The following is a 27349-nucleotide window of genomic DNA, read 5'->3' as shown; positions in this document are numbered from 1 at the left end:
GCAAGAGAGAGGAGAGCCTTCTTGGAATGGTGGAATGAAGTGTGTGTGTTGAGGGGGGGGGAGGCCCTATTTATAGCTATAGAGGTCGGTTTCCACCAAATGCACATATGGAAGGTAATCAGGTGCCTTGGCAGCTACTTCTCCCCGAGATGCACCTGGACGCGTTGCAGGTTAGGTTCGGCCGACCCTAGGGGTCGGCCGACCCCACCTGGCAGCCCCTCGGCCTGATCTTCTGCTGGATGGTATATTCATGGGATCCTATCCTTATCCTCTGGTGCATCTTGCGTGGAGGCCCCGTTTCCTCTGACATGTGGGCCCTCTTTGTAAGGGTGTGACGCCGGATGCGATATTCTGCGTAGTGTACGGCGTCTGCTGTGTGTTTTCATCTTATTCCGCTCTTGCTCATCTGAAATGTACAAAACTCGAAAACAACTGTGGAGCGAGGTTAGTGATACAAATATGTGAGTAAGACATGTAGTTTTTATTATTATTGAGTATAGTTGACGGTCGAAAATGGCACTTAAGCACCATCAACAACCTCTCATTCCACCATTCCAACGAGGCTCTCCTGTCTCTTGCTCTCTTAGCTAGGTAGTGGAGCTAGGCTAGTTCTCTTTAGCGAAGCAAGTCGTCTTCGAGGTCGTTGAGCAATCCTCGGCTCCCGGTATGGCATTTTATCCGATTTGTTAGACTTCTATTCATAATATAGAGATATGCTATGGTTGTTTTACTATCTTGATAGTTTATCAATCCATCCTTAGTTCCTTCATGAGTTGTGCTAAGGTCTTGGTTAGACCAGATGATCCAGGTACGGATAGAGGTTCGTTGTGCTTTCGGGCTTGCTCTAGTGTTTTACTTGTCCATCCGAAGGGTGGGAGACCCGGGGACGCTAGAGTAGTGACTTCATGCACGAGCGTGGTGCTCGGGTATGCGGGATCCTTCGGATATGACCATGCTCCACGGTGTGACTGGGGTAGACGGCAGGTGGTGACAGCCCTGTCCGTCCGGCGTAACAGCTGTGTTGCGTTTAGCATATTCCCCGATGTTCGGGTTCGGTGTAGGAGTTTATGCAAAGAGGTAACGGAACTGGACGTTCTCTAGTGCGGAACCTTCTCCCTGCTATCCCATTTTCCTGGCACATGTAATCCTAACCATGTCCTAACATGACCCCAGCTTTGAATAGAAGCACTAGAACACCTAACCTAACCTAAGCTCCAGCTGACTTAACGTAGGATAGATTAGTCCTTTGTTTTGTCATTTCTCTCTTTTATTCCTTCCTCTTGGAGTGTGGTTGTGTGCTGTGTCGCATTACCCTTGCTTATCTCTTTACCTGGACTTATCCCTGTTAGAGTTTTGCCTATTGCTTGAGGCACAATATCATGGTTAATGTTAAGTACAATACATTTTCCGCTGCCATCCTTTGGGAAACAAATAAATAACGATACCCTTACTCTCCTGGTGAAATGCTACAATGGTATATCCGTGCGCTTGCGGATCCATCTGTAATCGTATTGATGATACCACGAGAGTGGCACCCCTTGGGTGCAGTTGCTAGGATGGGTTGGCGCCCTCATTTCTAGTGATTGCACTAAGGACCGCCAACAGGCAATTCTGAGGTTGTTGCCGAGGTCTTCGCAAACCCGGTATCGACTTAAGAAATGAGAACACTGGTCGGGGCCGCGCAGGGGCGGCTGGACGCGGGTGGTGGCGACCTGGCGCTGGCGGGGCAGGATGGCGCCGTCGTGGCCTCGCGGGCACGAGCATCTGGCGCCGGCCTAGCGGAGAGGGCGCCGGGATCTAGTCGGGGTCGGCGGTCAGCCTGTTGCCCAGCCGAGCGGTGGCGGGGACCCACACCTGGCAGAGGTGGGCACAGGCCGCTCCGCGGTTGGGCGGCGACGAGACAAGGACGAAGGCGGACCGGTGGAGGGTGGAGAGCCGGAGCAAGGGACGCCGGGGAGCGAGGGCGTGGGTGAGTCATGGGAGGGGGACGGCGGCCAGCGGCTCGGAGTCGGATTGGGTGGGCGACTGGGCGGGGGTGTAGGACTGGGATGGGGTGGGATACAACTGGGGTTAGGGTTTCTATTGGTATTGGGCCGGTTTGATTGGGTTTAATTGGGCTAGAATTTGGTTCTTTGGGTAACCGCGCCCAAGAACCAAAAGAACCTGAATCGAGAAAGTTCGGTTCTATTTCGTTTCCATGTTCAGAGGAACCGAAGTTTCAGTTCATCTGAAAGTTCAGTTCCTTCAGTAAGAACCGGAACCGAACCGAACTTGCTTGGTTTCTGTCTATGAAAAGAACCAATCAGTTCCAATTTTCTAGGAACCGAACTTCTATAAAAATCGGGGAACCGAACTATCAATCGATTTGAAAGGATCCGGTTCCGGTTCCTTTGAACATGGGACCGAAACAGAACCAAACTTTCTTGGTTTCGGTTATCGGTTAAATTTGCCCAGCTCGAAAAGCAACAGCAATAATTTAACGAAATTAATAATATTATTTTTAAATAAAAAATATTAATATTAGCACAGGAGAACTAGCTGGCGCGCTATTTGCGCGGGGCACCATGCTAGTTCTTCTAATGATGTTACGGCAAAATAGAAGCTTTTGTTGTCCTTTGAGAAAAAAATAAATCTGAGCTTTGAAACAAAATTAGGCGTCTAGGCCTTTTGACTCCTTGCTGAGTTTGTACGCAAGGGCTCTATATCTTGTAAACATTTCAGGGCAGGCCCGAATTCGACTGGTACAGTGCGTGGATAGCCGTGGTCCAGTGCAGTCATGTCGCCCCGCGATGGGCCATGCGGCTGCTGATTTGTCCGGATAGATGATAGTTCCTAAAAATATTATACCGTATTTATCACATTGAATTTTTAGACATATGCTTGAAGTATTAAATATAGTTGAAAAAAAACTAATTATACAGTTTAACTGTAAATGATGAGAGGAATCTTTTAAGCCTAACTAGCAAAGTGTGCGTGCCGCCGCACGTATTTGAAAAAGATACTAAATACATATTTTATAGAATACATATGACACAGTACCAAACTTTATATTCCTTGCTTTTAAAATGACGTAATTTTGGATTTCTAGATAAAAAAGAAACCATTTATGGTCTTCGGGCGCCGGCATCATGGGCTAAAAAATAGTTTTATAGAATCTTACTTTTTAGAAGTATTTAATAAAATATATGTACAAAACTGCTTTCATAACTTCTAGACTATTTTGCGAGACGAATTTAATAAGATATATTAATCTATAATTAGCAGAAAATTATTGTAACATCATTGTAGTAAATTATGAATTAATTAGGCTCATTAAATTCGTCTTCGCAAAATAGCACAGGAATTATAAAATATATTTTATCAGTAATCTATATTTAATACTCCAAAATACCAATATTGAAAGGACTTTTTTCAGCCCTCCGGATCCAAACACCCCCAACATCCGTAGCCACGGGAGCTTATGGCAGCATGGGCTCTTGCACTGGCAACAGTTCCAGCGGTGCCGTGGGGGAGGCAAAGGCTCTGCCAGCAGCACTGCCTTGACGTAGAAACGGAAGCAACAAGATCAGATCCTACAGCTTTTTATGCCTAGAGAATTGAGAGCTCAAGTACCAACTGCTGATTCATGATATTGGTGATTCATGATTCTGTGGCTCTCTGAAAAAAAGTAGATTCAATCAAGAACGCGCATCAGGCAAAAGGTAAAAAAAAATGGATATGTTTCCATCAGCATTGCAGCTTGGTAACAACTAACATTAAGAGGGTAAAAAACAAAACTGACAAATTTTCCACTATGAAGTAAGAACGAACGAAAAACCACAGGTCTCTGACAATCATATGGATAGTTGATAGATACACCTACAAACAACCTTGGCACAGGGGGAAAAATCTCTTCCCTCCTGAATTACAGAGAGCTCACGGAGACTCAGACACCAATTCTTTACTACTGCTGAAACTTTCAGTAATATGATATGCGCACATCCAAGAACACCAAAATTGCAGGCATCCAAGAGCAGAGCAGCGTTCCGCTTGCCGCCACGGCCCCGGCCAGCGTGGGGACGCTGCTATCTCCCCCTCCGCGGGGCCGGGGACGGTGGACCAGGAAGCGCATGTCCCCTATAAACATTAGGCTTCAATAAAAGATCAAACAAGCTAGCGGGGAGGAGAGGACTCACCGTGCTCGGGGGCCTGGGGATGAGGGCGACGTAGGTGCTGGCGAGCTCAGCGGACGACATGGCAGTGGGCGGTTCCTCTCACCGGACGGATCTGTGGTCTCTGCAAAGAAATACAAGAGGATGATGCCAGCACCCGATGCAACGGCAGTGGCCACGAGCGAGGAATCGGAGGAGGATACGACGGCACGTACCAGAGGGATAGAGGCGGCGAGGAGGGTAGAGGCGCAGGAGACAGGGGCGGCAGAGAGGCGAGCGCTATCGGGGGTGGGGCCTCGGCCTCAGCGCTGTGTAGTAGCAGCGCGAGCACCACGGGCGGCCGGGACAGCGGAGCCACGCCGCCAGGCCGGGCGACAGCGACGATAGGCCAGCACGAGCGGCTCGAGGCGACGGCGAGTCTGGAGCGTGGGAGGCTGGAGCCAGTCCTGTTCAGTCATCGAGCACGTTTTGGGATGACCGGAAGTGGTGAGTCGGTCAATGTCTGCGGTATGTGGAAGTATGGGTATATGGGCGGGTATAGGCGACGACAGTGAGACATCTTCTAACACTCAATTTTTATGGGTCTCCATACTCTCCCACCTCCCTTAGCCCTGACACACGGGTTCGGCGTGAGAGGTACAGTGAGTCCAGTTTGGATGAGAAAAGTTTTCAGTTGTTTTCGATTTTTATAGTACTAGCGAAGATGTACGTGCCACAGACATATATTTAATTTTTCTTCCATCAAACAATGATGTTACTTATTTTCTCTTCAAAAATAATACACATTTTTTTCCTTCCATAAACAATGATGTCAATTATTGTCCTTTCAAAATAAATAATGAAGCAAATTATGGGTGAATGCATATGGAAAAGAAAGTAAAAATATGTGATAAAGAAAAGTAATACGTGGGTATAAGATGTGGGTATAGAAAATTGCTGGTATAAAAAGTATTAAGATTTTGGTGGAAAATATTGACGAGTACGGCCTCCGTAAGAGTTACGGTGGGCCTAATTTTGGTGAGAAAGAGTTTTAATTATTTCAATTTTTTATAGATGGATAGACAGATTAGTCTATAATTAGATATTAATTATCAAATAACAACAAAAATACTACAATACCAAAATCAAAAAATTTCGCGAACTAAACAAGACCAGAGTCGGAGACCTGCAATTTTCGCAACTGTAGGATCGACAAGACGACAAGGAGTCAATATGTACACGATATGAACGTACACTTCTACTATATATATATATATATATATATATATATATATATATATATATATATATATATATATATATATACACACACACACCCCCGAGTAACATATATACACACAGAACAAATTCGACACCCAATCGATTGGCATTTCACGAGGTTCATTCGCTTGCCCCCCCACCCCCACCCCACTTCCCATGTATCGATCAGCGCAGTGTGCGTGTGCGTGTTTAGAGCAGCAGCAGCGTATAATCGTTTCACAAAGAAGCTTGAAGGCCATGTCAGCACGGTAGATTTCAAGTTATTTTGATCCAGCGTGAAGCACCCACTTCCCTGCTAGCCAATCAAATAAAAAATATGGTCAATATAACTCTTTTTCTCACTCTCTTACCTGCCGGGCTGGTAAAGTACATCCTTAAAAATGTATTTTATTTGGAGCACCTGGTGCAAAACGCAGCACCTGAACTAGGGAGTTGCTCCAGAGCATCCTATGCTCCAGCGTGAAGCATCCTAACAATGTTTCTTTCTCCACCCGTAGCACTACCTAAAAACCAACGCTGGAGCTGCTCTTAGAGAATGCGTGCATGCGTTTGTTGCTTCTCGGTCCCTCGCCGTCCACCATGCCCGAGCCCAACCAGCCGCGCAAATCTGTCTGTTCACGAGCTCGACGCCGCCGCCGCGGCGCGCGCGCCTCGACGGGGCTCACAGGACGACGTCGCGCCGCTTCTTGGGGTTGGACGGCTCCGGGTCCCCTTTCCTCATCATCGCCGCGAACTCGGTGTAGTTGATGCGCCCGTCCTGCACGCATCTCAGTTGGAGCGAGCCCATCAGGCAGCTAGCAGAGCCATACGCATGCATACAAGTAAGTCCTGCAGGTCCTGGGGCGGGCGGGCTTAATTAAATTACGTACGTTGTCGGCGTCGACCTCCGCCACGATCTCCTTGATGTCCCGGCCGTCGAGGAGCCCCTTCTCCCTGAGGGCCTGCTCCAGCTCCTCCATGGTGATGTACCCGCTGTTGTCCTTGTCGAAGTACTGGAACGCGGTGTAGAGGTGCTCGTCCCGGTCCATCCGGTTCATGTGCATCGTCGCCGTGATGAACTCCTCGTAGTCGATCGTCCCGTTCCCGTCGGCGTCGGCCTGCCACAAATATGATTCAGGGCCGCTGCGGGGGGGGGGGGGGGGGGGATGCTATTGCTAGCTGGGATTCATGGCGCATGCGCTTATTACGGCGTCCATGAGCTGCTGGACTTCGGCCTCGCTGAGCTTGGTGCCCTTCTTGGCCAGCCCTCGCCGGAGCTCGTCCACGGTGATCGTGCCGCTGGTGTCGCAGTCCATGCTCTTGAACATCTCCTTGAGACCCCTGATCTCCTCCTCCGACAGGCATCCGGCGATAACCTGCATGCGTGGCAAGGGTTCGGAGGAACAAATAAAATTGAGCCGCCCACCATGATCAATTGACAGAGAAAAAAAAAGGAAAAAACACGCACCCGTAGCGCCGCCTTCTTGAACTGGTTCATAGCTCTGAACTGCTTGAGCCGGCCGAGGACAGCGTTATCCAGCGGCGTGTCAGGCGCCTCGCCATCCTCCTTGATCCACGGATGATCTGGACATCAAACGACAGATACAGTCTCAGTATAGCAAAAGGCACCGGCCGCCTGTACATACAACAGTACAACTACAAATTTACTTATCTGCAACGTGTTCATCACATATAAATAAAGTGATGGAACACTTACTGAGGACGTCGTATGCAGAAATCCGCTGCTTGGGGTCAGGGTTGAGCATCTTCCTGACGAGGTCCTTGGCGCCGTGCGAGATGCGCGGCCACGGGTTGCTGGTGAAGTCAACCTGCCCTCTCAGGATGGCGTTGAAGATACCGTGCTCCGATTCTGCGCCGGCCGGCATCATCATGGTTCAGGCAACGCGAGCAAGTTCACGAACCGTTTGCTAAAAAAGCTCGATGAAGCAAGATAGCTTGCCTGCCCAGAAGGGCGGAACGCCGCAGAGCAGGATGTAGACGATGACGCCGATGCTCCAGATGTCGGCCTCCGGCCCGTAGCTCCGCTTCAGCACCTCCGGCGCGATGTAGTAGGCGCTGCCGACGATGTCCCTGAACACCTCCCCTTCTTTGAAGAAGACGGAGAGCCCGAAGTCGGTGGCCTTGAGCGGCGCGTTCGCGTCCTTGCTGACGAGGAGGAAGTTCTCGGGCTTGAGGTCCCGGTGGATGACGCCCATGGCGTGGCAGGTGTGGACGATCTCGACGATGGTCCGGAGCAGCGACGCGGCGGCGCGCTCGGTGTAGTGGCCCTTGGCGATGATCCGGTCGAAGAGCTCCCCGCCGGCGCACAGCTCCATGACGAGGTGCACCGAGCTCTTGTCCTCGTAGGCGCCCTTGAGCTCCACCACGCCGGGCTGCCCGGAGAGGTGGTACATGATCTGCACCTCGCGCCGCACGTCCTCGATGTCCTCCTTGGTCGACAGCTTGCGCTTGCTGATGGTCTTGCACGCGAACCTCTCCCCCGTGGCCTTGTGCGTGCACAGCGACGTGACGCCGAACTGCCCGCGCCCGAGCTCCTTGCCGATGGTGTAGGTGCTCTTCACGTCCTCCATCGGCCGCCCCAGCACGGGGCCCACGGGCGCCGGGGGCCTGGCGGGCGTGGGCGCCGAGGTCGCCGCGCCGGCCAGCGGCCCCCCGCTGAAGCTGCCCCCGGGGCGGCTGGAGCCGGCGGAGGCGTCCGGCGGCGCGGGCTCCGCCGATGACGACGACCCCCCGCAGCAGCAGTTGCCCATGTCGGCGGCCGGCGCCGGCGGCGAGGGGGGATTGCTCGCTCGCTCGCGCGCCGGGGACGCGGACGCGCAGCGAACCCGGGGAGATTGTCCGGGTGGGCGACGGGGGAACCTTTTCCGGGAGGGGTGGCTGGCCATGAAAGGGGAGGCCGGGAGGGAATGGCGGGAAGGTAACGGCTGCTTGGTTTGCCTTCGGTTGCCTTCTCTTTGCTCAACACAGAAAAACAACAGAAGCTTCCGTGGGCACTGGGCCCACGGGATATCTTGCTGGCCCTGACGTCACACTCAGCTTGGGCGGCGCTATCAATGCCGCCGCCGGCCTGGCCTGGATGATCCCTTTGCCACCGGTCCACCGGTGCGTGCTCCCCATCCGACCCCTTTGCCATTGCCTGGTGCTCGATAGCTTTGAGTAGCCGTGGACTCTGCAAGTGCGAACGCTCCCCTGATTTGCAGCTCCTGCAAACTTTCTGCGGGCAGATTTCTCAAGATTCTCGGTTTGCATCAGGCCCAGCGAACTCTATCTTGTTAGAGGGTTAGGCCGCTGCCTAATCCACAAGTCCCTGTTAGATGATGATTAGGATAAAAGTTCAGAGGCACATGCTGCTATCCCACTATGCTACGGCGTGGACGCAACTGTTCATCGAAGACTGCAACGCGCTCGTTGTGGAGGGAAAAGAACTTTTGCAGCTGCCTACACATTTTTGCGATAGATTTGCATTCATTGTTGGACGTAGGACACGTATGGCAGGCCTAGAGATATTACTTGTATACCATTTGTACAGACTACAGAGACTTCAGATTTCAGAAGTTCCAAGCTGGCTGCGCATATCCCATCCAACTCGCTTGGTTTTCTGGAATCAAGCAGTCTGCAAATCCGTTCGGAAGAACACAGGTATGCTGCTAGATTGTCAATTTGCCCGTGCAACCTGGTTTTGAGGGTTTTTTTTCCTGAGCAAGTAGCTTCGATTTTGGCTGTCTCCATTCGTTGTTTTAAGGATTTTTTTTGGATAAATTCGTAGTCTCCTTTTGCTCCCCCTTCTTTTGCTTATGTTCTTTGCCATCACCAAGGGGAATCATATCTTCCCATGCTACAGCATTTTAAAATTGTTGTTTTGCTTTTCTTTTGCTGAAGCTGTAATGCGCAGCTTGGTTGGCATTCTGTTCTCTTCAGTCCTTGTTCAATCCAACCGACTAATTCCCTTCAGTCACTAGTAAGAGTAAGTTGTCCCTGTTATATTCTGACCGTACCTGGTGAATTGGTGACTATTCCAAGTTTCAAGAATGAGATACAATGGCTGCATTAGACGTTTATACGGTTCAAATTTATAGATTTTTCAATCTGTTCTTTGCATTGGAAGTACTGCAGCCTGCAGCACCTGAAGTTAGCTTCAGTCAGAAGTACAGCTAAGTGGAGCACAACCAAATCTGGCAGCTTGAGTTACAACATCAGGAAACTCTGAGATCTTGGAAGAGTCTGAGATGGCTTATGCAAGCCCTGGGACTGATACATCAACGGATCTAGATACTGACGAGAAGAATCAAATGGTACTTACCGTTCTGAAAACATTTTTTTCGTACAATTTTGTAGATGGCCACTGACTTACTAACGTGAATGTTAACTCTCATTGTGAGACACACCACACACCATAAGTTTGACATGAGCAGAACTTGAAAGTTTTGTGACAGTTTTCAAATTTTAGTGCATCATTCCTACATAAAAAACCACCTGATGGTTGTTTCTCTATTCTGATGCTATTACATTATCCATTAGTTGAAGCTAGTTACTTCTATTCTTGGTATATCCTGATCTTGTTTACTTATCAGTTGGAACTAGGACAGCTTGCTTCCCTTGCAGCTTCTGGTTCTGGTGACAAATCAAAGGACAAGCTTGGTGAAAAGGTATTTAAACTCTACATGCTCACTGAAGGGATCATCTATTACATTACATACTTCTCTTTTTACCGAGTTATAATGGCAGGCACTCCGTCGTCTGGCCCAAAACCGTGAAGCCGCTAGGAAAAGCCGTCTAAGAAAGAAGGTAATTTCATGTACCTGATGGTGGATCTCATCTCATTAGTATTTTCCTTGTGCGTAAGGAATGCTCTGAAACTAAGTTATTCATCCCTTTCTTCATCCTCAGGCATATATCGAGCAACTTGAGAATAGCAGGCTGAAACTTGCTCAACTCGAGCAGGAGCTTCAGCGCGCTCGCCAACAGGTATGTCTGCCATCTTTTGATTTTTGGAATCAACAAAAATCTGCAGCACCTGTTGACCAAACTGATTTTTCAACATGTCCCTGCTTGTTCAGGGCATTTTTATTCCTACTCCGGGAGACAAGCCTCATTCAACTAGTGAAAATGGTAATCTACTATTCCTTTTGTGTCAAATGTTTAGGTCACACTGTACAGTATCTTGAATTAAGCCGTTATTCGTATTTCTAGGAGCTTTGGCTTTTGACACGGACTATGCAAGATGGCAAGAGGATCACAACAAGCAGATAAACGAATTGAGGGGTGCACTCAATGCACATGCCAGTGATGATGATCTTCGGTGTATTGTTGATAGCATCATGGCACACTACTGCGAAGCTTTCAGGCTTAAGGGTGTAGCAGCCAAGGCAGATGCTTTCCACGTGCTGTCAGGAATGTGGAAGACCCCTGTTGAGAGGTGTTTCCTGTGGTTAGGTGAATTTCGACCGTCAGAGCTTCTTAAGGTTTGTGGACTGTCACTTGTTCCTATTGTGGCGATGTACTTGTCTCAAAGCTGAAAGACTTTCAGGTCTCTTTCTTACACTGATGCCTTTTCTTTCCACCGCAGCTGCTTGCAAGTCGTCTGGAACCCCTTACTGAACAGCAGCTTGCAAGTATATGCAACCTGCAGCAGTCCTCGCAGCAAGCTGAAGAAGATCTTTCTCTGGGGGTGAAAGCACTGCAACAATCGGTCGCGGAAACCCTCGCATCAGGATCCCTCTGTCCCGCAGGTTCTTCTGGTAAAGCTGCAGATTCCTCGGCTCAGATGGCAGTGGCGATTGGGAAGCTTGGCACCCTAGAAAACTTCCTACAGGAGGTGCAGCTTCTGCAAACCTTGGAACTTGTCCCTTCACTTTATCTTGTTTTTCGCTGATTAATGTGTTGTAATTGGTAAATTTGCAGAGCCATCTCATTTTGCTTTTTTGGAATAAGATGAACGACCTCGCATTTTGCAGGCTGATAATCTGCGGCTCCACACTCTGCAGCAAATGCAGCGTGTGCTGACCACCCGCCAATCTGCACGGGCGCTGCTTGCAATCAGCGACTATTTCTCCCGGCTGCGCGCTCTGAGTTCTCTCTGGATTGCTCGTCCACGGGAGTGAATTCAGTTGGCTCATCAGTTGGTCATGGAGTGGGAACACCAGCTGCTCATCGGCGCGGCAAAGGCGGAGGCGCTACAGTATTCGGTATCTTCAATAAATCTTGCTTGTTAACAGGAGTTTAGTCGTTCGTTTCCCGTGTATGTAAAATGGGAACGTATATCAACTGTAGTTGCGTCACTTTAGTTTGCCGGTTTCATTATTGTATACATCCAGCAAATATAGAGGAGCAAAAGGATGAACCAACATCAGTATAACAACTGTGTAATCGCCAACCACAATTTTTCATTTTATTACCACTGCAAAAACACGATAAGCTAAATTCAGAAAGAAGAGAAGCTACATAAGACGGTACACTGCTGCTACTGCTGCACAATACAAAACTTCAGTAGCGTGAAACTCGAGTACATCACAATGAAGTAGCAAATTCGCTGGAATCTAGTGCATAGCTCAACCCTATATCCGTTTCAGAACCTTCTCGGCAGCCTCGATGGTTTTCTCGATATCCTGGGAGGTGTGCGCCAAGCTGGTGAAACCCGCCTCGAACTGGGAGGGCGCCAGGTAGACGCCCTCTTCCAGCATGACCCGGTAGAATCTCCCGAACTTCTCGGTGTCACTCTTCTTGGCGTCCCCAAAGTTGTGAACTGGTCCGCCAGTGAAGAATATGCCAAACATTCCTCTGATGTGTCCTCCACACATCTCATGCCCTGTTTTGGCACCAGCATCCAGTATCCCACGGACGAGGTCACCGGTGATCTTGTCCAAGTATTCGTAAGTGCCAGGCTCTGTCAGACGCTTGAGCGTGTGAATTCCAGCAGTCATGGCAAGTGGGTTTCCACTGAGAGTTCCTGCCTGGTACATTGGCCCTGCTGGAGCGACCATCTCCATGATGTCCCGCCTCCCACCATAAGCACCAACAGGGAGGCCTCCACCGATAATCTTACCCATGGTTGTCACGTCAGGGGTGATCCCAAAGTACTCTTGAGCCCCACCATACGCCAAACGGAAACCAGTCATCACTTCATCAAAGACCAGGAGTGCACCATTCTGTTTGGTCAAGTCCCGGAGGGCATTGAGAAAACCAGGTTGTGGCGGAATGAAACCAGCATTGCCAACAACTGGCTCAAGGAAGACAGCAGCAATCTCCCCTTTGTTGTCCTCGAACAATTTCTTCACCGCCTCAGCATCATTGTATGGTGCGGTTAGAGTCTCGTAGGTCGCTCCCTTGGGGACTCCAGGGGAGTCTGGGAGACCAAGGGTAGCAACACCACTGCCAGCTTTGACAAGGAAGGAGTCAGCATGGCCATGGTAGCAGCCCTCAAACTTGATAATCTTCTCCCGCCCAGTGTACGCACGCACAAGGCGGAGTGCTCCCATGCAGGCTTCTGTCCCTGAATTGACAAAGCGGACCATTTCGATACTTGGCACAGCAGATATGACCATCTCAGCCAATACATTCTCCAGCACACATGGAGCACCAAAGCTAGTTCCTTTCTTCAGAGTTTCAATCAATGCAGCATTCACCTGAATCAACAAGATATAATAACGATGATTTTGATCTAGTTCTGTCAATTCTCAAGCCAGCTTATATCAAATGTTACTGCATCAGGTATATTTCCCCCCAGATATCTAGTGGTTCGAAATTCATGCAATTAGCTCACAAATATTTGAATGTGAAGTAAAGTCGTAATGTTCTACCAGTTTGATGTACAAAATCTGATTATAAGAATTATAGATGCATGTAAAGCTCCAGAGATTTTGGTACATTCATAAGTGGGATGGAGGTTAGTCAAACTAATCCAATTAAGTATAATAGCAAAAAGAAGCAAGTTTCTCCATCATAAAAACACACACTCTTGCATAGGAAACACAGAAGCAAACTGACAGATTAACTAGCAAGAGAATTATGATGAAAATATTTCATACATCTCACATAACACATTTACACAGATTATCCAATGCCATACCTTATCATCTGCATGACCGATGATTCCAGGACCCCAGGAACCAACATAATCAATATATTCATTCCCATCGACATCCCACATACGAGAACCCTTTACAGAGTCAAAAACTATAGGCTGCCCCCCAACCGATTTGAAGGCACGGACCGGCGAATTAACACCTCCGGGCATCAACTCCTGAGATACAGTGAAACATCAATTAGTAAAACATCCGGAACCATGGGAAGAAATGGCGACAAACTGACTGAGATCTCAAATGGTGAAAGATCCTAAAACTGGTCCAGGTGCTTGTAGAATCTGACAACTCATGATAATTTTATATCCAATCAGGGTTGTACTCACATCTATCAGTGTGGTTTACCTGCTACAGATCCAAGATCTAAAGGATGACTCACAGAGGAATGGCTACTACTGCACAAAACTACTGCACAATCAGGAAAAAAGTAATGGGTGCTGCACCTAAGGAATTCTATCCCAGCGTAACCGCTTACAACGATCATTCCATCTGCATAAATGTCTCATGTGTCAATTTGGTTCAGGAGCGTAGTTGACCTTGCTAACAGCTCACAATGTCGGCCCTCTCCAGGCTTCTCCCAGCCCCCGATTTCCATGTTCCAACCCATCTTTGACAATCCACCTCTAATTGCGTTATCAGCAATCCATGGGCAGAAATAAATAAAGAAAAAACAAAAACAAAACCAACCGGCCGCAATTTCCACAGGAGAACCATTCCCCAAGCTGGCCGCAAGCGCACGTCTCTTTCTCCAGAATTCCCACCTCAATAGGCCACAAGTCTCTCCCAAACGGAAGGGAACCCGGGCGGACGGCATTAGGGAAGCCGCAAAGCGAAGGAGCCGGAGAGGACGGGTACCTTGGCGGCGTTGAAGATCTCCTCCGACTTCTGCACCGTGTACGCCTTCTCGCCCTTCTCGACGGATATCGCGGCCCGCACCACCGGCAGCCGGGCGCGGCACCCGGCCGGGGCCCTCCTCGGCGCGGCCGGCCGGGCCGAGATCCCAGACGCCACGGCTGCTGCTGCTGCTCCGGCCATGCTCGGGCTCCGGCTCTCTCCTCTCGCGCGAGGTCGGGGTCGGAGGGGGAGCAGATGAGGAGGGGGATAAGAAATTCTGGAGGGGTTTGGTGCGATTGGGTCTTAAAAGCTCACGCGGGCCCACCAAAACCACGACCTCGTCTCTGTTTTTTTTTTGAATTCTGTTTTTTTTTTCCTTTTGATGACGAGTAACCAGCCAGGAAAGAGCAGTGCTGCTTGTGTTTAGTCCGCCTGGGCCGAAATTTTATCCCACGTCGCTTTGCGAGCACGGGGCGGCTTTTTCTTTTTTAAATTTAAAAAAAAATAAAAATTTCAAAAATATATGTCTGTTTTGAAAATTTTCGAAAATACCCCCGGTCGCACGGCCCAGAGGCGACAGGACCCTGTCGCCCAAGCAACGGGCGACACGACCTTAATGTAAATTTTTTTTGAATTTGCAAAAAGGTCCCTGGGCCGGGGGAGGGGGCATGTCGCCCCCCCAGGGGCGACAGGCCCCCCACGAGCGACTGGGGTCTCCCACCCTATATAAGTTCTGGCCTCCATTCTCTTCTCATTTGACCCCAAAAATTGCACCAAAAATTCAGAAAAAAAAGAGAGAGGTGAGGAGAAGAAAAGCGGCGAAGCTCTGCCGAATTCCGCACTTGTGATCTACCGGTAACTTCCGTATGAATCCGTTGATATTATATAACAATTTAATTTAATTAGCGGATTAGCTGAATTAGATTTGGTGCTTTAGAACACTCGTTTAGTATTACAATTTCAGTATTATTAGAGACTTGTTTTTAAATTAATTATAAATTAGAATAGAATTATGACAGTACCTTATTGATATTGCAGCATAAGGCAATGGCTATCTCCAATTGTGGAGGATTTTCATGGACCGAAGAAAAATCTAGTATAATACTTGATATCATGACCCATCTTGTTATCAGTAAGAAGTTGGATCCGTTAGCGGATGGTACGATAGAGATGGTGTTGTCCAAAGTAGTAGAGTTTAAAGATTTGACATTATTTCGAGGTATTACAACACAAGATGTAAAGGGACACCTGCTAGAACGTCAGAAGATATACATGAGAGTATGTGAACTAGCGAATCATCCTAATATCATTGGATTCTTACAAAGTTCTTGTAAGATATGGATGCGGCCAGAGGTGTATGAGATGCACATTAAGATAACTCTCATTTAGTTCTAATCCCGTCCGTCATTTGAAATCCATATGTTTGAAACAGTAACATTGTTGTTTAATTATATGCTAGGATTACCCCGAGGACACGGAGTTGATTAACAAATCGATACCAAATTTCCATAAATTGGTATGTATCTTCGGTGGACTTATGCCGCAAACTAAGCGAAGGAGGTGGAGAAGATCTTCGGGTGATAGTACTTGGCCTCCACAAAAACAGATGACCGGAGGTTCGTCAAGTCATGTTGCAGCACCTCAAGCACCAAGTTGTGTTAACTGGGATGACGACATGGATGACTTCATGCCCCCAAACTATGGCATCCAACACATGATGTTCCTCCCCCTGTACATGAACCTATATCAAGAAAAGAGAGAAAGGGAAAGGAAAGAGGTTCGTCAAGTCATGCTGCAGCACCTCAAGCATCAACTTGTGTTAACTGGGATGACGACATGAATGACTTTATGCCCCCAAACTATGGCCTCCAACACATGATGTTCCTCCCCCTGTACATGAATGTAGATCCAGAAAAGAGAGAAAGGGAAAGGCAAGAGGTTCGTCGAGCCATACTACACCACCTGCAGCACCACCATCTGTCAACTTGGATGACGACCTAGATGATTTCATACCATGATCTATAACATATGATGTTCATCGGTTCAAAATGTATTCGCATTTAGTATTGTTAATGTTGTATTATACTTATATGTATGTCTCGTACCTAACTTGCATTCACTGGACATGTACATAATGTCGAGTTTGAATCGTAGTTAGTTCTAATGGAGCAGCGAAGCATAAACATACCATCTATCGTATGTGATGGAAAATACGAGAGTGATCAGAGGCGAATGTTGAAGTGTACAAATAAGCGGTCCACAGCTATCTCATTACAAATAAACATCAGAGATACAAACATCGGATATATCTAACCACCCCTAGGGCGTCGGACCCTCTTAGCCCTCTGCTGGGCACGGACATGGCCCTCGGAGTAGGTGTGACGATCCGGAGACCTCACCTGTCGCTCAGGACACAAAATGGGCTGCGGTGTCTGCTACTGAGAGATCCCAAGTGGTGCTCCTCCTAGCTGTGAATACCCCAAGACATCGGGGTCACCGTGCGCGCCAGGGGAGTCTGGAGTCAAGTTGTCGAGTTCGTCTAAGGTGAAGCCCTCGTTATCTGGAACAAACGTACTCAAAATAAACCCTGCGTAACATATAAATGTAAACCAACATATGTTGCGTGGTAAATTAGTGAGTGTATTGAGTGTGTTTTGTACTTGGCCAAAAGGAGGAAGAAGAAGGTCTGGCGCCCGCATCGGGGTAGAATCCTACTCATAAAATGCGGATGTTAGCGTACGCTCGTGTCTTTCGTCATGACATGTAGAAACCGAAATACGAAACATAAATTAACCTGTGTAGGCCGGTATCTGTGGCCCCGGTACCATCCCTGGATACGGTCCGCCAACTGGTGGTGTCCCTCTAAATATTCCAGTATGGCCGAACGCAGTAGCTGGATCGTATCCTGTTTGTGATATTAGTAAATATGTAGGAAAATTTGATCTAATTTTCAAGCGATATCTACGTTACCTGTAGCTGTGTAGTACTGCGACGTCGGCCCGTGCACGGTCACCGGACACGGGAACGACGACGAGGCCTGGGACGACCCGTGGCTGTCTTCGTACTGCACACGGCTTCCCAAGTTGTGCACTATCTGACGCAACTGGTCACGCTGCCTCGACCATGCCTCTGTCTGCTCAAACTGGGTCATTGGGGATCCGGCACATACCCTCGTCAGGTAAGTCGAGCAGTCCATCTCTATCATGTTGCAAAGGCGAAACTGCATCCATTCAGTAAAGGAACAGTTAGAAACACATGAATTATCTTATGAATATTAATATATATATATATATGCAAATACGATCAAGAGACTCACCGCGCCAGCTAGTGCCTCCACGTGGTGCCAGGCATAGCCATCCTGAGGCCTCGTCTGGTGTGGCTGCGGGTGAGTGTCAACATAAACCAGACGAGCCCGAGTCCGGGGTAAGTACCAGGTGAGGTAAGCCCTAAAGGAGTTGTCTGTGTGTGGTCCTGTTGGATGGACCAAGTGCTCGTCTGCATGTTCCCATTGGTCCACCCACGGCTGCATCTTGGTAAGCCAATCATCAAAGCACGGCAAGCCACTCCTTGACAACCTACAAAAGTGGACCACGAAGAATCTTTAGATTCGACACGAATGTATGAGCCAAGTTCATTCATAATTACATGTGGTCCTAGCGACTGACATGCTCCAACGCGGTGGGCACCGGAAACTCCTGGCGCTGCCCAAACTGTCTCCTGACTCTCCAGGGGCAATATGCCTCAACCACGATGTCGTAAACCAGGACGGCTGTAGTAAACTATAGGCTCGCATTCGCGGAGCAGTGCGAAGACAGGCCTGCTGGTGCACGGGTAGCCACAGCCTCAGGGCTGTAAGGCTCCCAGACAACGTACTCGGGCGTCAGCATGTCGAGTTCCGAAACAAACTCAGGATATGCGCGTCTAACTTGCGCATGCGTCCAAGACCTCTGCAGTCCGAATAAGTAAAATTAAAAGTGCGCTAATGCATCATGTAACAATGAATAACAAAATTAGATTTGTTGCGAACGTACATGACGCCAGATCCAGAGAGTTCCCATAGTGGGCCTGTCGTCCTCCTCGTCGCCGTACATGGCCTCGTGGTAAGGCTCGTGGCTGACGATGGACCGACCAACGGCTAGCCTCTCGTACGACCAAAGTTGTAGCAGTAGTGGGCACCCCGCCAGGATAGCGTTCCCATGTGTCTTCATGCAGTCGTCGCAGAGTCCACGGTAAGTGGCTGCAAGTACCGCCTCACCCCAGCTGTAGGGCGGTACGTCCTTGTCCCCATCTGCAATCTCCCGTGCATACGGAAGGAGAATCCTATCCACCGAATTGCCATGAGTGTTATTGAACATGATGTAACCAAATAACCAAAAGTAGGTGCGGCTCCAGCGATCTGGTCACACTGTACTCGTCGGCATCCGGAGCCAACAGGGTAGGCTGCATAAACAATTAAGATTAATGGTTTGAACTAACAATGCAACATGTGAATTGTAACAATTAAACTTAAATATGCAATGAATACGTACTATAAACTGTAGGAACCAGGTCTTCAAAGGACCTGCTACTCGCAGTTCCACGTTGCAATTTCAATATTGATTGTAGCAGACCTACATGTCTATCACTAATAAGGCACACATCTGGACGTGCAGCAACAATGTGAACCTTCACTCGTTCAAGGAACCAATACCAACTGTCTAAGTTCTCATTCTCAACAAATGCAAATGCGAGTGGAACTATTTGGTTGTTGCAATCTACCCCGATTGTGGTGAGTATCTGACCTTTATACCTTCCAGTCGAAAATGTACCATCAATGCAGATCACCAGAAGACAACACCGAAATGCCCTAACACAGGCACCTAGGCAAAAAAAGGCTCGTTGCAGAATGCTTTGCCCCTAGTCACGGCTGGTACGAGGTATGTGTCATGAAAGCTTCCAGGATTTCTAGCAGCAACCTGGGATAACATACGAGGTAGGTTATCATATGATGCCTCGTATGTGCCGAACCGCATCTCGAACACCCTTTGTTTAGCCTGCATGCCTTCAAATAACTAATGGTGTACTGGTAAGTCTGCTCAATGTGTCGAACAATCATTTTTGGCTCATAATTTAGGTTGTCCATAATCAACCCATATATTTCCTTTGCAACAAAGTCGTATGATATATTGCGATGCGAGGGAAGATCTTCTGACGACAAACAAGTGTGCTCTGTCACAATGGAACATTTCCAGTTCGACTTCAATTTTCCCTTGAATGCATGTACTCTCCATGGACATCCATCATTCACACACTTCACCTCATATTCTTTACTGCCAGACTTTACGACTCTAAATTCTCATTTCATTGATATTGCACAAAGTCTCACAGCATCTTTTACGGCTTCAATGTTTGGATATGTTGCACCTTGCACTACCTCATTCCCTCTGTACTCCCACTCCTAATTTCGTACATCTTCTGCGACATGATTGCCAAAACAATGCTCTTTCCACTCTTTTGGCAATGAGTACTGCTCGTCACCAGATGAGCCCTCATATTCTTCCATCTCCATTGTGGTTTGGTCTTCTGCCTCCATCTCGTCCACAATGCTATGTATCCTCTCTCCCTCATCAGCAAGGCCCTGTGGTCCGATGTTTTGGTTCTCTATCTCTTCTGACTCATCTTGCTCAACATAGTTGGTCTCTCTTCGAATACTCGGAGTTGCTTGATCTGCACCATGTTGGATTTCATTTTGTGTCTTCTCCCAGATTTGAACAAGAATGGCCAGAGGCCACCCACGCTCTAGAGCTGCTTCTATATACTTCTGTCAGTCATCAGTGCTGTGTATCATCATCAATTCCCATAAATCACTTTCTACCTCCCAATTAACAAGAGACTGGACGGTCATCACATGTGTCTCCAGATCAACACGGAACCCACGCTGCAGCCACTTACATATAGAACCAAAACTCCTCTCCAGAGGTTTATCTATGGCGCTAGATGTGCACTTAAAGACAGAAAGGTCTACTCTATTTGGCCCATACAAAACATTGTAGTCACCAAAAAATACTTAAAACTGCATCTTGCTCGACATATCTGTATGTCGGTACCTCTGGACTAGGGTACCCCCTCTTGCTGTGCCAAGACTCGCGTAGTAATCCGTAACTACGCACTAAAGAGCTGAACAGCCGGACCCCTGGGGTCCGACTCCATCTCACTGGACCAACGGTCCCAGACCTGCCTTCCGCTCAGGACGGGTCCGGTGACACCATGTGTCCCGGAGAACGGAGCGCTCAGCCAAGACAGCCGGGGGCCCGGACCTCCCACCGGGTCCCGGACCCCCAAATACTATTCGGGCCCCTCGGCGGGGAGGGAACAGACACCCCACCTGGGGGGTCCAGAAACAACACGTGTCCACCTACCGCATTCAATGCGGGAGACGTTAAGTGCGCTCTACCACAGCAGAGCCCGAGGAGACTTTTGCCAAGCTGTACTGTTGATCGCGCGTTACCAAGGTGCACAGTGCAGCCGCTGGCGCCACTCACACCACGCGCGTCAGTCTGCTACGCCAGATAGACACGACTACTCGGCGACAGAGTATCATAACGCCTACGCGGTAGACCCAATAGTCTACGCCGCAACATACACTACCTCAACGGGCGCCTCACCGATGGGACAGGAGAAGACCCCCCTCGGTCAGAGAGTCTACATGACGATGAAGCGTATCCGACAAGAGATTCTACATCACTGTAGCACCATTAGTGTCTATTTAGTATAGTATACATTCTTGTTGGGCCCACCTGTCGGGGTCCAACGCCTGTGTACGCGTCCTCCTTGATCTATAAAAGGGAGACGCCCGTTAGAGAAGGACTCAGGTCCAAAAGAAGCCCGGCTGGGCAGAGGATAGACTCATTCATACTAAGCACAATACACCACACAGTGGATGTAGGGTTTTACGCTTCGGCGGCCCGAACCACTCTAAATCCGTGTGTTCTTGCGTTCTTGCCCCCGAGTTAGATCAGCTTAATCGCTTTGCACTTCCCCGAGTACTTCCCCTTGAGGGAATAGGCGGGTGCGTTCCGCCACCCGGCTGTGGGTACCCTCAAAAGCCCACGACATTTGGCACCGTCCGTGGGGAAGGCTCGAGCGTTGGCTAGATCTCCAGGCTTCTGAGGCTGACCTCATCCTCTGCAACGGCAACGAGAAGATGAAGAGAGGCATGGCGGCACCTACGCCACATGTCATAGCGCCGGGGCAGCGGTGCCCTCGGTGCGGCGGTGCACGGCAGCAGCGCCTGCTGTGCATCGCCACTGCGACACCTTAGAGCCAGCGCAGTGGCGCGCAACGGAGACGCCGCTGTGCGTCACCCTACAACACCTCCGCGTCGGCTCAAGGCTTTCTCTCAATATGAAGCCTGGAGCCGACCGCTGTGGCCCGGGGGAAGTCTACCGTCGTCTCCTCCCTCACCAGGACCGAGACTCTCTTGGTGCTGCTGCAGACAAGATCCCGCCGCCAGGCGCGGGGGCCTAACGCCAGCACCAAGGTCGAGCCGGCGAACGACCGCCCTTCTCCACGCTCCGTGCTCATCCAAATGAGCACCCAGCTCGTGATGAGCAATCATCGGGCTGGCTTCCTGCGGCAGACGACGGCAGCTGGGCCACTCCCATTCAAAGCCAAAGAATTCGTCTCCATGCTACCAAGGCATATGACAGTTCTTAGGCTAGGAAGGGCCCCCCGAGCTCCCGAGGTGATGCTGGATGATGCAGTTCAGGCACGTCCAGGATACCTTCGGCTCCGACGACTGTGGAGAACTCAAAGGTGGCGATTCCACTCTGGTTGGGAAGGTGCATGCCTTACAAAAGGCGGCCGTAGGTTACCTCTAGATAGGACTAAGAGAGTACATCCTTGTAATAACATGGCGCCTATGTGTGGTCCGGAGCGGTAAAGGTCCGCCCTTGTAAACCCGGTCTCTGGATTCATCGCACAAACAGGCAACACCAGCAAGTGGTCCAGAGCGGTAGAGGTCCAGCTTTGTAATCCCGACCTCTGATGTACACCACGATAACCACAATAAAAGGAGAGTTGCTTCCTCAAGTCTTATCTGATTTTTACCCTGGTTACACTTATCCGTCTTGGTTTAACTGTGTCTTTCTCCCAAACGGAGTCTTTTCTTTAGTTACTAACGATCCAAGTTGAGTTGCTGGCTTGTAGTCAGGTGGGGACACCCCTTCTAGCTGGAAGGCAGTTCAGACCCCTAGGGACCTGCTCAGGAGAAGTGGTGCCCGTATCCTGGGGTAGAGAAGCTCCGCGTAGCTTAGCCTGGTAATGTACCCTAAGCCTACGTACTTCACTGCCCTGTTACGAGTCTCCTAGTATCCGAGACTGCTATCCCTAGAGGTCCCGGGCTCCTTTCTGGTATAAGGCCTGGTTTCCTACACCTTGCTGCAAGGACCGGTGGAATAATTCATGGGATCGTCAGCAACGACTTCAAGTCCACTCCAGTGGCCCGCTCCGGTGGAGACCGCTCGCCACGGTCGCCCAAGTCCACTCCGGTGGCCCGCTCCGGCGGAGACCGCTCGCCACAGTCGACTCAAGTCCATTCCGGTGGCCCGCTCCGGCGGAGACCGGTCGCCACGGTCGCCCAAGTCCACTCCGGTGGCCCGCTCCGGCGGAGACCGCTCGCCACGGTCGACTCAAGTCCACTCCGGTGGCCCGCTCCGGCGGAGACCGCTCGCCACGGTTGACTCAAGTCCACTCCGGTGGCCCGCTCCGGCGGAGACCGCTCGCCACGGTCGCCCAAGTCCACTCCGGTGGCCCGCTCCGGTGGAGACCGCTCGTGTAACACCTCTGTGTTAATTGTGCTCGCTAATCGTGGACTCAAGTCCGTCATTAGCGCTAATCGAGTTCGCATAGTAACGTTCAACTTAGCTACGTTCGACCCTGTTTTTCTCAGTGATCCGAGCTTCAAATCAAGTTTCGCCTAAAACGAAAGTTGTAGATCTTTACTTCTTCTACAACTTTTATTTTGGCCAAATTTCAAGTTGCTACATGAAATTTGGAGTTTCAGTTAACCAAAATCGAGTCAAAATCCTTAAATTCGACCACTGTGCTCTCTAGTGCCTTTACTGTGACGCCCTCGACGCCTTACCGCCGCTGTGACCGCCGGCGAGCCTCCACGCATCGGCAATCGCAGACGCCTCGAAGCTTCCCGTCCCATCCCAATCCTCCCTTCTCCTTCCTCAGTGCACGGCGAGCCGAAGCGAGCAGAGCTCGTCGCTCCGCCGCCGTTCCTCGCCACCCCGCTTCAATTCATCGCGCTCCAAGCCACTGCATCTCGCCCCGAACCTCCTCCGCCCCTCCACGAGTTCAGCCGAGCCCCATCCCGTCCGAATCGAGCATTTCCGTCGCGGCCACCATTGCTGTCCTCGCCGAGCTCCGCCCCTCATCGTCGAGCTACCTCTCCCGGCCACCCTCCGCCCAAAATCGAACCTCGGTGAGCTCCCCCGCAACCCTTTCTTCCTTCCCGACCCCTTCTCCACTCGGTTCCGTGGCCGCCGTCGCCGTTTTGCCGCGTGCCGCCGTGACCGCGCGCCGCCCCCCACTGCGCGTGCCGCGGGCCGCCCTGCGCGGGGCCCCGCGAGCTGCTGCCGTGCGCCCCGCAGCCGCCAGGAGCCGTGGACCGCAACCCCGCCTCCTGGCCCCGCCTCTGCCGCCGGCCGGGCCGGAACGGCCGCGCGCCGCCGCCGCGAGCCACGTCGCGCGCGTGGCCTGCCGCGCCGCTGCGGGCGCCGGCCCCGCCGGGCTCCCTGGGTCGCGGGCGGGCCAGGCCGCGTCGCCGGCGAGCCGCGGGCGGGCCTGGACGCCGCTGCCGCCACGGTGCAGGCCGCCATGCCGGCCACGGCCTTGACGCGGGGCAGAACAGAGGAGGGGGAGGCAGCTAGGCCGGCGCCCACTGCCATGTGGGGCCCGGCTGTCAGCCCCCCCCTAATGTTTTTTCCTTTTCTTTATTTTGGCTGTAGACTTTAAAAATCCATAGTAATTCGCAGGAAAATCCTAAAAATGCAAACCCAATTTTGTTAGGTTTCTAAAACTGAGATCTTTAGAAGAAAAATACCCATGCATGTCAAATGTCAGTTTTAGCCCTGCTAGATTTTACTTTGTGTTTGAGCTTGTCTATTTTGTATGTGCTGTTCTGTTGATCTAAAATTTCTGAAATTATTTTAGTAGCCTCATCTTATCACGTGTAGTCCACTGTAAAATTTTCAGGTGCATGGCCTATGTGCTTGAGTGTGGATCTATTGTTGTTTGAGTTCTTTTCTAGGGTTAAACTAAATGCCTTCGATCGTCAATAATTGTTGGGAAATTTTTGGGTGGCATGCTTTACTGCTTTCACGTTGAGCTGGTTATTATGTGCTAGATCATGTATGCAAGTTAGGTTTTTACTTATAATTTGCCCCTAGCTACTCTTTTCTTTATATAAATGTTGTTAGTTGTTTATTTCATGCATGTGAAACTTCAACAAAGCTAGTTTCTGTCTCACTCCATGCTGCTCTAAGCAAGTTTAGTAGTTGTTGTTTTGAGGGAAACACTTCAGGCTAAAATGATTTGAACTTTGGAATCGCATCATAAGCACTCATGCATCGCACTGTGTCCTAACTGTTGCATGGCATACTTTTATTCGTGTAGACGCCGCGAACGAAGCTGTCCACGAGCTAGTTGCTGAGCCGGTCCAAGAGCCACGAGCAGAAGAGCAGCAGGAGGACGCCATTGAGCACGCTCCAGAAGACCTCGTTAACCCCGCTGACCTGCAAGGCAAGCCCCGGAGCATAACCTCTATTTTCAGTATTCAACGTTATTATTTAAGTATTTGTGCATTTATGTTCTAGGAGTTGTATGGAACCATAGTATGCATGTTTTCCCTAGGTACCGTGGGTCTATACTAGTATACCGGTGTCGATAGAGATGCTCTGCTAAGTAGGATTTCGGTAGAAGTCGAGTGATTGCTGTCACTCGCGAGTTTTAGGATCTTGATCCCTTAGCTATGGCTTCGATATGAGTTGATGAGTAAAAAGAATTGGAGACCGGGCAGAAATGAGTTGGAGTATGGATATGGAATAGATGAGATCATGACCTTCCGCCTGTGTCGATTGAGGACCGTACCGTTGTTGGCCCTGATGACCGAGTTTGAACAGTACTAACCACATGCCAGAAGTAGGAGGTAGTCGAAACCGGTAAGCTAAGTACCTGATTTGCAACGATACTTTGAATCGCGACCTGCTACTCTGGGAGTGGAATGATGGCGGGTGTTGGATAGTATGTCGCCTCCGGGTTCTCAGGGAGTTCGCCGTGAGGGACCCTTCACCCGGGTTTTGGCAGGCGTGATTCAGACGTCGGGGTGATGATGGGAACAGTTGATGTGTGTGGCCCGACGGGGTTTTCACGTGTCGTGTGAGTTAGGTCCACCTTGCAAGGTTAAATCGGATCGATTCGCCATCTCTCTCGGTTAAGAGAACATTGGTCACTGTGTCACATCGTAGTAAGAAAGTGTAGTGAAAACGGAATAGAAAAGGCTGGTTTGTGAGTTACTGAAGAATAATCTGATCCACCATGTGTGCTTTGCACTTCCCCGAGTACTTCCCCTTGAGGGAATAGGCGGGTGCGTTCCGCCACCCGGCTGTGGGTACCCCCAAAAGCCCACGACACTGTATATCACAGAATACTCATTGAGTTATACTCTTTATTTCACTACCTTATTCAATAATCCGTAAAAACTAAGTATGGATTTCAACTACAACATATAAGTATTCATAACTACGTGATGACACTCAAATTCTATACTGCATATGCGAAATTCTATTCTAAATCGTAATTAATTTATAAACACGTCTCTAATAGTACTGCAATTGTAATAATAAATGTGTAGTACTAATTTTCTAAACTAATTTACTACTACGTAACTAAAGTATCATTAAACTCCTACTTAAATGGTTCTACTATAGCACTAATTAAATTAAATTACTCTACAATACCAATGGAAAAATACATAAGCTAAATGTACTAACCTGCAGATCACAAGTGCGCAATCAGGCAGGGCTTCGCCGCTTCCCTTCTCCTCACCCCTCTCTTTTTTTCTGGATTTTTGGTGGAATTTTTTGGCTCAATGAGGAGGGAATGGGGGTAGAATGCTTATATAGGGGGGTAAGGGCCGGTCGCTCGAGGGAGGGGGGGCCACCCCTGTCGCCCGAGGGGGGGGCGACAGGCCCCCCTGTCGCGCCTGTGGGTGGGGCCCCCCAGTCGCCCGAGGGGGGGGGGCGACAGGCCCCCCTTCTCCCGCGCGCCCCCGGCTAGGGACCTCGTTGTAAATTTGAAGAAAAAAAATTACATTTAGGGCCTGTCGCCCACCAATAGGGCGACCAGGGTATATTTTTGAAATTTTTCGAAACGGACATATATTTTTGAAATTTTGATTTTTTTTTTAATATAAAAAAGAAAAAAGTGCGGAGCGGCGAGTTGTTTAAAGGCGGGCCTGTGGGCTGTCGCTTCGTCTTGGCGGAGGTGCGGGCTGGAAGCCCGCTGAATTTAAGTTGATGTACAGCCCATTTGCAGCACCAAGATATTGTTGTACTTGTATTCCACTTGCATTGTAAAGGGAGCTGTGTATCAAGTTAAAAAATCATTTTTTGTTTAAATTTGTACTGATCTTGTGACGTGCAGTTAAGCCTAATAGATCTTTATTTCAGTATAAAAAAACTCTCGATTTCTTGCAAAACAGGGGGGGAAATTGGAGAATACTTGTGTCCCGCAGTGTTTTTTTTTCTCTCCCTTCACTACGAAATAGCACACTGCAGTTTTTGTAATGGAAAGTGGAACTGAGATGTAGAAGAATTCGTAAGGCATTTTTCTCAAAATGAGGAAAGTGAATCCAAATCCATAGCAGAACAGAGAGATTTACAACAATTCACTGCGATTAATCGAGCAAACCAGAAGTGTCTGCACTCTTTCCCTCGTTATCCGACAACTGAAGGCCTCAGAGAACAAACGACGAAACAA

General features: G+C 49.5%; 3 protein-coding genes and 1 long non-coding RNA gene across 9 annotated transcripts; 1 reads left to right on the top strand and 3 right to left on the bottom strand.

The window, feature by feature from the left end:
• Positions 1 to 2943: 2943 nt before the first annotated feature.
• Positions 2944 to 4564, bottom strand: LOC120701311. 3 transcript variants are annotated; one of them, XR_005686040.1, is made up of 3 exons: positions 4367 to 4564; positions 4176 to 4275; positions 2944 to 3657 (listed from the first exon to the last, which is right to left on the bottom strand). It is a non-coding gene; the product is annotated as an uncharacterized LOC120701311 (long non-coding RNA). The 3 variants fall into 3 exon arrangements; XR_005686041.1 differs by lacking the exon at positions 2944 to 3657 and adding an exon at positions 3705 to 4116; XR_005686039.1 differs by lacking the exon at positions 2944 to 3657 and having other exon boundaries at positions 3705 to 4275.
• A 1209-nt stretch (positions 4565 to 5773) lies between these two features.
• LOC120698283 (calcium-dependent protein kinase 14) lies at positions 5774 to 8663 on the bottom strand. Of its 2 annotated transcripts, XM_039981817.1 has the most exons (7): positions 8627 to 8663; positions 7351 to 7998; positions 7108 to 7260; positions 6859 to 6974; positions 6599 to 6766; positions 6281 to 6508; positions 5774 to 6168 (listed from the first exon to the last, which is right to left on the bottom strand). In XM_039981817.1, exons 1-7 carry the CDS (start codon positions 8658 to 8660, stop codon positions 6073 to 6075), a joined length of 1443 nt encoding a protein of 480 aa, XP_039837751.1. In that variant the 5' UTR covers positions 8661 to 8663; the 3' UTR covers positions 5774 to 6072. The 2 variants fall into 2 exon arrangements, with proteins under 2 accessions (XP_039837751.1, XP_039837750.1); XM_039981816.1 differs by lacking the exon at positions 8627 to 8663 and having other exon boundaries at positions 7351 to 8318.
• LOC120698285 (transcription factor TGAL1-like) lies at positions 8318 to 11766 on the top strand. 3 transcript variants are annotated; one of them, XM_039981821.1, is made up of 9 exons: positions 8318 to 8328; positions 9652 to 9703; positions 9983 to 10057; positions 10137 to 10196; positions 10299 to 10376; positions 10469 to 10520; positions 10602 to 10873; positions 10978 to 11226; positions 11366 to 11766. In XM_039981821.1, the coding sequence occupies exons 1-9, from the start codon at positions 8318 to 8320 to the stop codon at positions 11510 to 11512; spliced, it is 996 nt and encodes a 331-aa protein (XP_039837755.1). In that variant the 3' UTR covers positions 11513 to 11766. The 3 variants fall into 3 exon arrangements, with proteins under 3 accessions (XP_039837755.1, XP_039837753.1, XP_039837754.1); XM_039981819.1 differs by lacking the exon at positions 8318 to 8328 and having other exon boundaries at positions 9558 to 9703; XM_039981820.1 differs by lacking the exon at positions 8318 to 8328 and having other exon boundaries at positions 9558 to 9712; positions 9998 to 10057.
• A 4-nt stretch (positions 11767 to 11770) lies between these two features.
• On the bottom strand, positions 11771 to 14598 carry LOC120698284 (glutamate-1-semialdehyde 2,1-aminomutase, chloroplastic). Its single transcript, XM_039981818.1, has 3 exons — positions 14345 to 14598; positions 13477 to 13650; positions 11771 to 13033 (listed from the first exon to the last, which is right to left on the bottom strand). Exons 1-3 carry the CDS (start codon positions 14522 to 14524, stop codon positions 11966 to 11968), a joined length of 1422 nt encoding a protein of 473 aa, XP_039837752.1. The 5' UTR covers positions 14525 to 14598; the 3' UTR covers positions 11771 to 11965.
• Positions 14599 to 27349: the final 12751 nt, after the last annotated feature.

The sequence above is a fragment of the Panicum virgatum genome, chromosome 3K, assembly GCF_016808335.1.
Source record: "Panicum virgatum strain AP13 chromosome 3K, P.virgatum_v5, whole genome shotgun sequence".
Lineage (NCBI taxonomy): Eukaryota > Viridiplantae > Streptophyta > Magnoliopsida > Poales > Poaceae > Panicum > Panicum virgatum.
Note: the sequence above shows the minus strand (reverse complement) of the source record. Positions and strands in the feature narration are given on the sequence as shown.